Below are 9,033 nucleotides of genomic sequence, written 5' to 3'. Positions count from 1 at the left end.
ATGTATGGTTTAATTTCATTGGGAACTCTCCTGCTACTTCTTGATAACGCACAATCTGAGGAGGAATGCTTTGCAGTATGTGCCCAAAATCACACAACTGAAAGGGTTATTTGCTTTACAGATATCTTTGTAAAGGCTATTATTTTTATTGTACAACTAGGTATGGCGCTGCATGCGATATCACTCCAAACCTTTATTCCTGTTAAATATTCAACAGATTTCTTCAAAAGCCAAAATTTATATGCGCGACTCATGTCTTACGACAAATGAATATAGTTTCAGTCCCAAACCGCGTGCAAGGAGGGATGCCGTCTGCAAGTAATTTTTGCATTTGCATCCGACAGTGTAATATCAGCGAGGGAAAACTGTTACAACGGTTGTGTCAGGTCATATAATGATGAAGCGGAGAAGCAGGCTTGTTCATTTGGCTGTGATAAACAGCCAGATATGAAGAAGTCCAGAGTGGGTTGCATTTCACCATGTTTTATTGAGACTGGTTCTACTGGTGAAGGAAATCATTTAGAAATGAATAATAAGTTTTTGGGATGAAAAAGAAAATGCTTTGTTTTAGTTCTCAACTTCGTCCTTATCGATGATGGTTCCTTACAAAATCTTTCGTTATATTATCATTATCAGCCGATTTTTTGTTATAAAAAAATTAAAAGGAATGTTTGCAGCCCCATATGGAGCCTAATTCAAGTCTTTTTTGTTGGAATAGATTGTAATTTTAATTCATTCAATGCTTTAGAATATCTTTTACCATCAATTTTTAGCGCCCTTCTTTACAGATTCATGTATCAATAACAAATAAGAGTCCTACATTTCAAGTGGCTCGCGGAGCAATGGAAAAAATGATACGTCGCATAAGCAGTTCATTGCCGTTATTGGGGTATGTTCGTTAAGATTTTATTCAGTATTACTGTCGGATGTTCAAATCTGTAGCTGTCGAAATAGCTCCTCTATGATTAATAAACTGAGTGCGCTAGGCTTCATCAAATTATTGACTGCATTTTTATTTCTGTAATATTCTTTTGCAAACTCTGTTCTGAACCAGTTTCCATAGTTCGGGACAGTCACATCTGGGAAACACTGAGACTTGGTGAATATATGTCTCAAAAATTATGAGCAGAAATTATTTACAGTGGCACAAACCTAGAATACAGCATGCTATTTAACCCTCTCACCAAGTAGTGGTGTCTCTAAAATAAATCTGTTGCTGCGGAACTTGAAGTAGGTGCTTCTGACGAGCTTCACTTAACGTTTTTATGAATAAATATGATATCTCAGCGGTATGTAGTTATGTGGTAACTACAAGTGGTTTGGAAACACATAGTTCAAGATTCTTCCTTTTTTCTGTTCATTAAGTAAAAGGATGTCTATCGGTGTACTAAAAACGAGAAAATGAGATGAAAAAGATGCCTACCAACAAAGAAAATTGGTATGATAGATGTTGTAAAACAAAGACGTGCGTTTACAGAGCACAGATTCGGTATTGTGAGGTTTAGAGCCTTGACTTCGTCCTGTTTGAATGTGTAATAGATCTTGGATATTTGTTATGTTAATGATTAAATGTTTTTATGCAAACTTGTTGACCGATCGAAAAACACTTATTTTTCTCGACAATACATATATAACCGCTGTGCTTATCATTTTTTAAAATTATCTCATAAATTCATGCCCTTTATTTACAACAATTGCGACACTTTTGTGAAGAGATTTATTATCGAGGGAATGTTGGCGTATGTCCTGTATTTCCAAGGAATAACAACAAAATTGCATCGGAATATAGTGATAAATAAAGTCCGAATAACATTTCTAAGCGGTTTGGTTCTTTTTTTATTTTCCTTAGAAATTTTTTTAAGTTTTAGGGAATCGGGTTCAGCATCCTTAGAAGAACGTGATGAGCGATTCTGGGATGATCCATTTGCGCAATTCCATTTTCACATGCAGAATGAAATGGCACGACTCCACCAAATTGCTCAGAATATTCTCAATTTGCAACGCGCACAAACTGTGATGCCAGTTATTGCTAAAAACAGACCAGAGGGGCATGAGGAGAATGCAATTGAAGGTTTCTCCAATTATTCCTGTTGATGTTCTAGATTCAGACACTCCTTTTTAAACGACTTTTTAGGATTCCATGTGGGAAACAATGACAAGAATGGAGAAAAGATTATGGAGGTGAAGCCAGTAGAGTTCAAGAATGAAGAGCAGCGACTTCTGGGATATGGAGGCGAAAATCCAACTGTTGTGGAGATCCCGGTTAGTTCTATGGTTCTTTTTTTACAAATTTTGCTTATCCAAATGTAGGGGCATTTCATTTGAAATCGTCGATTCTTATATTTTATGTTACCTAAAATTTTGATGCAGGAATCGTCGCTTCTTTCTCGATTAGCATCACGAGCTCGTCGTCTTTCGCTACTCAGTCAATGGCTTGTTTGCGTTGCGCTTTTCCTTTGTTTTGTTTCAATGCTTTCTATCTCAGTGGCAATTTTGAAACAGATCAAATCGCAAAAGTATCTGAATCTGAAGGTAAGGGTTCTTTATCACAACAGTAATTTTTGTAATAATTTAAACTGTGGAACGAATTTACCACTTTTGTATTCCAGAAAATCACACGACCAATGCTTAGAATATTCCGAAATCAAAGAGAATATCCATAGAAACTTGAAACTTGTCTCTATGAGACTTCAGGAAATATGTAATTAGGAATCGCTATGATTTGCTGATATCAGGATATCAGGAAATAGCTTGAATGGAACAGTTATCATTTTGCTTTATTATTTGATTTCTGTGTCAGCTTGAATTCTCTGCAACTTAATATGAGTGTAGTGCATGAAAATTGTTACAGAACGTGCATTCGGTTATCCCATCAGCATTCGCAGAATCTCTTGCAGCAAAGAAAATACCACTGGAATCTGCAGTTGTAGTAACCGATTATCCGCTGATTCACGATACTCCCCCTCCGGCTTATGATCAACTTTCAGTTCATAAGGAGAAACATTGAAAATATTGCTGATAATTCTGACCCTAAAGTTTAGCTACTACCTGGCTATCATTTGTTTATTCTTAATATTGTGATCGGTCTTCTCATTTCACGTAAGCTATATGTATAAAAAACCATAAGGCGCTCTCACTCAAGCTGACATTTCGATCCCTGATTGTGATTTTTGCAGTGCTGAAACATGACCAAAATTTCGGACTTCTGTAATGCTACTGCTACTTCTGTTGTTTACTTCCATTTTTGAGGGTATGATTAATCATTAAAATTGTATTCAAGGAAGAGAATGACTTGATGTGCTTGCTTATTGAATTAATATGCTATGCACCTATCGGAAAACGTTATTTGATTATAATTAATCATTGGTCTGGTATCTTCTAAAATATCTTTAGAAACAGCCTATCAGTGTCACGTTTTGGACATTTCGACGTAGTTGTACAGATATTTTCTATATTTTGTTGAAACTTATGTAGATGGGATCCGTGTGTATTTTCCATTTTTTCAATAAAACATTGGAAGATAGTATATATGATTTGGTACGAAGTGGGTTTTTTCTGTTAAATTGGGCTTCCAAGAGCTCGCTTGTACAGATATATATTCCAGAAAATAATAGTATTCAATGTATTCAAATTATAATAGTATTCAATGTCCCTTTTATCCATTTGATGAGACGTATTGGCCACTTATTGTTCCGACTTGCTATTTTTCTCTAATATAAAAAATCCAGTTTTGATAGGAGAAGTGACATATGCGCAGTTTAGGAGAATTCATGTGTTGCAATTTAGCAATCGTGTAGGATGCGCGACGTGCAGGTGAGGGTTCATTAACAGTTGCAGCTAGGATGAAAGAGAGTATTGGCACGAGGCATCTTGAGTTAAAGCTAGGTGATTTTAGTTTTAATTTTAAATTATCCCATTCATTCGTTGTCGACAGGATTAAAAGACTGGGAAGTTCCAGATGTTAAGCTTAAATTTTACATTTTGTAACATAGCTGAAGCGTATTCAGAAACACTCTACTTGGTAACCATATCTGGAAAGGAATGAATATTAAAAGGATCATGTAACGTCAATAAATAGGATTATTATCTAACTAGAGGATCAGTAAATATTTCGTTTTGTGGTTGTATTCTTAAAAAGGAATCCTGCACTGATCTCATTATCATATCTTTATATTTGTTGACTTGAGACATTTACCAATTTACCAGCATAAATGTATTTGTACTCCATTATCATTAATACATACATTGCTACTAATGGAGCTATATTTTTCAGCTGTAGGCAGTATTCATTTCGGTGTATGAAATGTCCAAGTTTTATTTATATTTGGATGGAGATGCTGATGGTGATGATAAGTTAACTATTAACAAAGCCTATGCAAAACGTTATAACAATTGGCGACACTTGGAGGAATTGCAAAAATGTTCGTTTGGAAAAGTTTATGATTGACTAGTGCCAATATGGATGCTGTGAGGAGAAATGGGGTTGGGATTACAAACAAGTTGAAAATACAAGTTAAAAGTATTTAAAATATATTAAAATAAGTTGAAAATATTTAAAATAATTTGACGAATACTTCGGGGTGCATGTATTTAGGGGATTTGAAAGTTTTGTTATTTTATACCATTGTGACATCAGAAATTAGAACAAAACTTAGCTTTTTTTGACAATTTGCAGTGAAAGATAAGTATGGCGATGGTGTGGAAGATGACGATGATACAAACAGTTCATGTAGTGAAGAACCTGCTGTAAGTCTACTGCAATTTTATATTGCAGGCTGCATCTTTTCAGGAGTCTTTTACTAAGCATGGTTTTGACCGTAAAGCTTTTTATTTTTTTCAGCTGTCGATAACTAATTAAAAGACATCATTACATAATGGTTGATTAATTTTTAGTATGGGAAAATTCATGTTCTTGAATTTAAATGTGTTTGGATATTATATTTGAAAATTATAAAATATTGGGAATTACAGGTATGGTCAGCAGAGCACGAGAAAGATTTCCTTCGTACATTGTCTGCTTTGAAAACCCATGATCTAAGATTGTATTCGGGTCAAAAGTTCTTCACCGCTGAAGATAAAGGGTTAATAATTTTTGCGCTACCAAGTCAAGTAATGAAAATTTCCTTGTTATTAAATAAGCCCTTACAATCTTTTTCATTCGTATACCAATAAAATCAGAAGTATCAACACCGATACTTGCACTTATTTCCGCACAATCAAATTTATTTCCCAATTTATACAATATATATTTTTTAGAACAGCGATTGGTAACAAGTTCAAAAAAAAAGACGCTCCGATGTTTCTGAAGGATTACGAAAGAAAGCTTGTTCTTGAAAAAAGGGGGTAAATTATTTTATTCGTTTGAGTGTTTGTGTAGAGAGGGTGAGAGACAGCGATTAATGAAAATTTATTTTTTGCATTAGGTAGTCTCACTTATTACCATACTGCCATTATCAATGATTAATCGCATGCTTCTGCAGAGATATCAGTGAAGATGAGGAAGAAAAGAAGACTTCTAAGCATGGCTATTACGAAGAACAGGAATTAATAAAGCGAGAGTATGTATTTGTTTTATTTTGCGTTTATTGCTGATTGTAGCTCCTCGAAGTGATTTACTTTCCAGTGGTGAGATATTGTTTCTAATTTAAAATATTATAGATTAAAAGCTGTGCTTGCTAAACAAAGTGACGACATGGAGCCACTATTACGACAACGTATTAAGGCAGAAGATGAAGTGGTAGATCATATGATAACACTGTTCTTTTATTATTGTTGAAGAATGTTCATGGAACTTTTTATTTATAGAAAAAGTGTCTCTTAAAGGATCAACATTATATATGTTTACTGGCCAAATAAATAAATCAGTAAGAGTATTTCAGAAAAATGAAGAAGATCAATATTATGAATGGCTGAAGGGACAAAGAGATGAAGATCTGCCTGGTGTGGAAGAACTGGTGGATAATATTTCTGCTGTCGTTCACTGAAAAATATTTTTAACGTTCTTATACTCAAATTTTAGTAGAATATGTTGTTGGTTCTGTTATATGCAATAATAGTATGCATCAATTATTGTCACTTTCAGAAAGGGCTCAAAGAAGCATGGAATGACACAAATTTAGACGAAAGTGAGAAATTTCTACGTGATTATTTGTTGAACAAAAAATACGATGTTGAAGGTGATGATGGGTAAGCTTTTATTTGTATGCCGACAAATTTGCACTGATTCATTTTTACAAATAGAATTGAAATCATTTCATTGAAATTATTTGAAAAATACCAGAGTGTCTTCCCGCACAGATTAAATCCCATTAATAATCATAGTAGTTTTACCTTTATCTTACATGCATTTTCAGTGTTCCGCTGTATGAAGAAATCGTGAACGTCGAGAAGGATGAGGAGGAATTAGAAAGAGAGAACGAGTTTGAGCGGAAGTATAATTTTCGATATGAGGAACCTGATCAAGATTTTGTTAGTTATTGTTTATATTCATAAATATTAAATGCAAGGAATGTTCTGCACTTATAATATGTAAGTTTGGGTCGGACCTGTCTCAGTCTCTTTGTTTAAGTGAAGCTTAATTCCATTTCCAGACAAGTAAAAAATTGGTTATTTGAACATGCGTTCAGCTGAAATGTTCAAAATATTTATGTCAAGTCCACGAGTATTTGCAGATTAAACATTATCCTCGAATAGTAAAGCAGTCTTTGCGGAAAAAAGATGAACGTCGGAAGCAGAAAAGAGATGCATATAAAGAACGCAAAAAATCGGCGAAACAGGCTCGAAAAGATGAAATTAAAGAATTAAAAACTTTAAAAAAAAACAAATTGAGGATAAATTGAAAAAATTGAAGAAATTAGCTGGGGATGAAGACCTTCCACTTAATGTCGATGATTTGGAAGCGGATTTCGATCCTACGGCTTACGACAAGCGTATGAAAGTATGTTCATAGTATTTCTGTTTCACTAATTCTTCTACAACTATGATTTCCATTGCACAGGAAGCTATGCTCATCATCATATTTAATTTATTCTACGACATTTGTGGGAACGATAGTGGAGGATGATTGTCATCTTTTATTGCTTCATTATGCTGAAATTTTAGATTATTTTGGAGGCGGAAGTCATGTTTTCATTTTGTAGGAGATCTTCAGTTCTCAATATTATAAAGAAATTGTGGACGAGAATAAAGAAAAACCCGTTTTTTCTGATGCTTCCGATGTCTCTACCGACGATGTTAGTTTGAGATAAAATTGGGTTTTTTTTTTACTCTCACAGCACCACTTTGAAAATTCCCGTATTGTGAGTGTTGTTCTTTTCGACATTTTCTGCCCTTATCAACTGTTTATCTGGATTATTTTACTCCTTTTTCTGCAGTCAGATTACGACAGTTTCGAAGTGCATAAAGAAAGAAAAGAAAATGCTGACAACATTACTGAGGATTGTAACGATGATGAAGCGTTGGTTCCTGAAAAAAATCAAGTCGGAAAAAGAAGAAGAGAAATTCGCGTTTTATAGAAGTTGTTCTTAAAAAAAACCCTTGTTTAATCCAGGTTGTTTTTGGGAATGATGCTTCTGGTTGTTTGCATATGCGTTTTCTAATCTTGTTTCTTTTTTGTAAGATTTATAGCTTGATCTATGACTAACCAAAACTTTGCATCATTTGCAGAAGAAAAGTCATTTGAAGAATATTTCAACGAATACTATGCACTTGAATATGAGGATATAATTGGTGATGGCTTAATAACTAAATTTAAATATCGCAGTGTGCCGGCTAACGATTTTGGAATAACAGTTGATGAGGTAACGTATTTTACTTCCTCTCGTCGTATTCTTTAACATCGATTAATTATATCTAATTTGTATCGATTAATTATATCTAATTGCTAAACGCGTATTCGTGGTCAAAATTTATGTGTTAAAATGTATGAAAGTAAATCTTAATAATATGCACATAAAAAACATCTGTAATGTGTGGAAAGGAAGTGCGACTAGGTGTTGCTGAAAAAATTCCATTTTTTAAGTTATTAAATGCGGACGATCGACAACTAAACGCTTGGGCATCATTAAAAAAAGCTACAGCTTACCGTTCAGAAGCTGAAGAATTGTATGACATCAAAGCGTACAAAAAGAAAGCACTGAACCTTCTGAAAAAAAAAGAATTTTCAGTACTGATTTCGGAGGGTAAGCATCTATATAATTTATCTTTTGAGAGTTTATCTCATAAAAGAGGTCTAGAGCACCAACGAATTGGAAATTAATAGTGCTGATATTCCATTATTATGAATAATAATTTGGTATTTAAAACTGAAGCTTATTTTAGTTTCTGATCGCTTATAATTGAAGATCCAGGAAGGTATTTCTGTTCGTTATGGAAGTATGAATGAAATGAATCTTGATCATTAAATTGTGAATATTTTGACTTCTTGCTGAATCTAATTCCAGAAAGAACTCTAACAAATTGGCTGACAATGCTAGTGGTATGGAGCACATATGTCAAATGGGTAAAGCAACAGCTAAGAAAAAGAGGACAAAGAAAAGCACTCAAAACTGTCCTGACGATGTGAAGTTGGGAGAAAGAAGTAGCGCTGTGCTACAGGAAGTGGGTTATGAAGTTCTATTTCTTGGCGTTATTAATTCTTAGGGAAAGTCAAGTTATGTTCGTCGAGTCAAAGTTTTCTTTTTCCTTTTTTTTTTCAAAGTTCACCATAACACAACATGTTCTGGCAATACTTTGTGTTAATATTATTCAGCACAAAAATGAACTGTCTAATAGATAGTAATTTTCGGGAAATTCATGCTTTTTTCAAACTAAACTTTCAAAATATTTTACAGTGCTAAAACGGAAGGATTAAGGATAGTTTTTCAGGGAGTCCGGTTGCTGAGTCATTTTAAAAACGCTGGTAGTCGTAAGAATCACAGCAAATATGAACAGTTTAATTCAACAGTTGACATTAATGATGACAGACTTCGTGCTTATGGCATCAATCCAAAGAAGTATAAGAATAAATTGTTCCATCGACAAGAAAACTTATAA

At 34.0% G+C, this 9,033-nt stretch overlaps 2 protein-coding genes across 2 annotated transcripts; both read left to right on the top strand.

The window, feature by feature from the left end:
* LOAG_00203 (hypothetical protein) lies at positions 1-3,007 on the top strand (the record flags this gene model as incomplete). The annotated part of the gene is made up of 7 exons (XM_020445368.1): positions 1-105; positions 283-462; positions 789-889; positions 1,869-2,071; positions 2,135-2,262; positions 2,371-2,532; positions 2,852-3,007. The coding sequence occupies 7 exons, from the start codon at positions 1-3 to the stop codon at positions 3,005-3,007; spliced, it is 1,035 nt and encodes a 344-aa protein (XP_020304165.1).
* A 1,296-nt stretch (positions 3,008-4,303) lies between these two features.
* LOAG_00202 (hypothetical protein) lies at positions 4,304-9,033 on the top strand (the record flags this gene model as incomplete). Its single annotated transcript, XM_003135742.2, has 18 exons — positions 4,304-4,421; positions 4,676-4,746; positions 4,972-5,081; positions 5,257-5,343; positions 5,481-5,558; positions 5,659-5,737; positions 5,880-5,954; positions 6,083-6,186; positions 6,354-6,468; positions 6,851-6,937; positions 7,140-7,232; positions 7,374-7,478; positions 7,550-7,574; positions 7,666-7,799; positions 8,021-8,180; positions 8,343-8,373; positions 8,442-8,598; positions 8,866-9,033. The coding sequence occupies 18 exons, from the start codon at positions 4,304-4,306 to the stop codon at positions 9,031-9,033; spliced, it is 1,797 nt and encodes a 598-aa protein (XP_003135790.1).

This window comes from Loa loa (genome assembly GCF_000183805.2).
Source record: "Loa loa unplaced genomic scaffold supercont3.33, whole genome shotgun sequence".
NCBI lineage: Eukaryota > Metazoa > Nematoda > Chromadorea > Rhabditida > Onchocercidae > Loa > Loa loa.
Note: the sequence above shows the minus strand (reverse complement) of the source record. Positions and strands in the feature narration are given on the sequence as shown.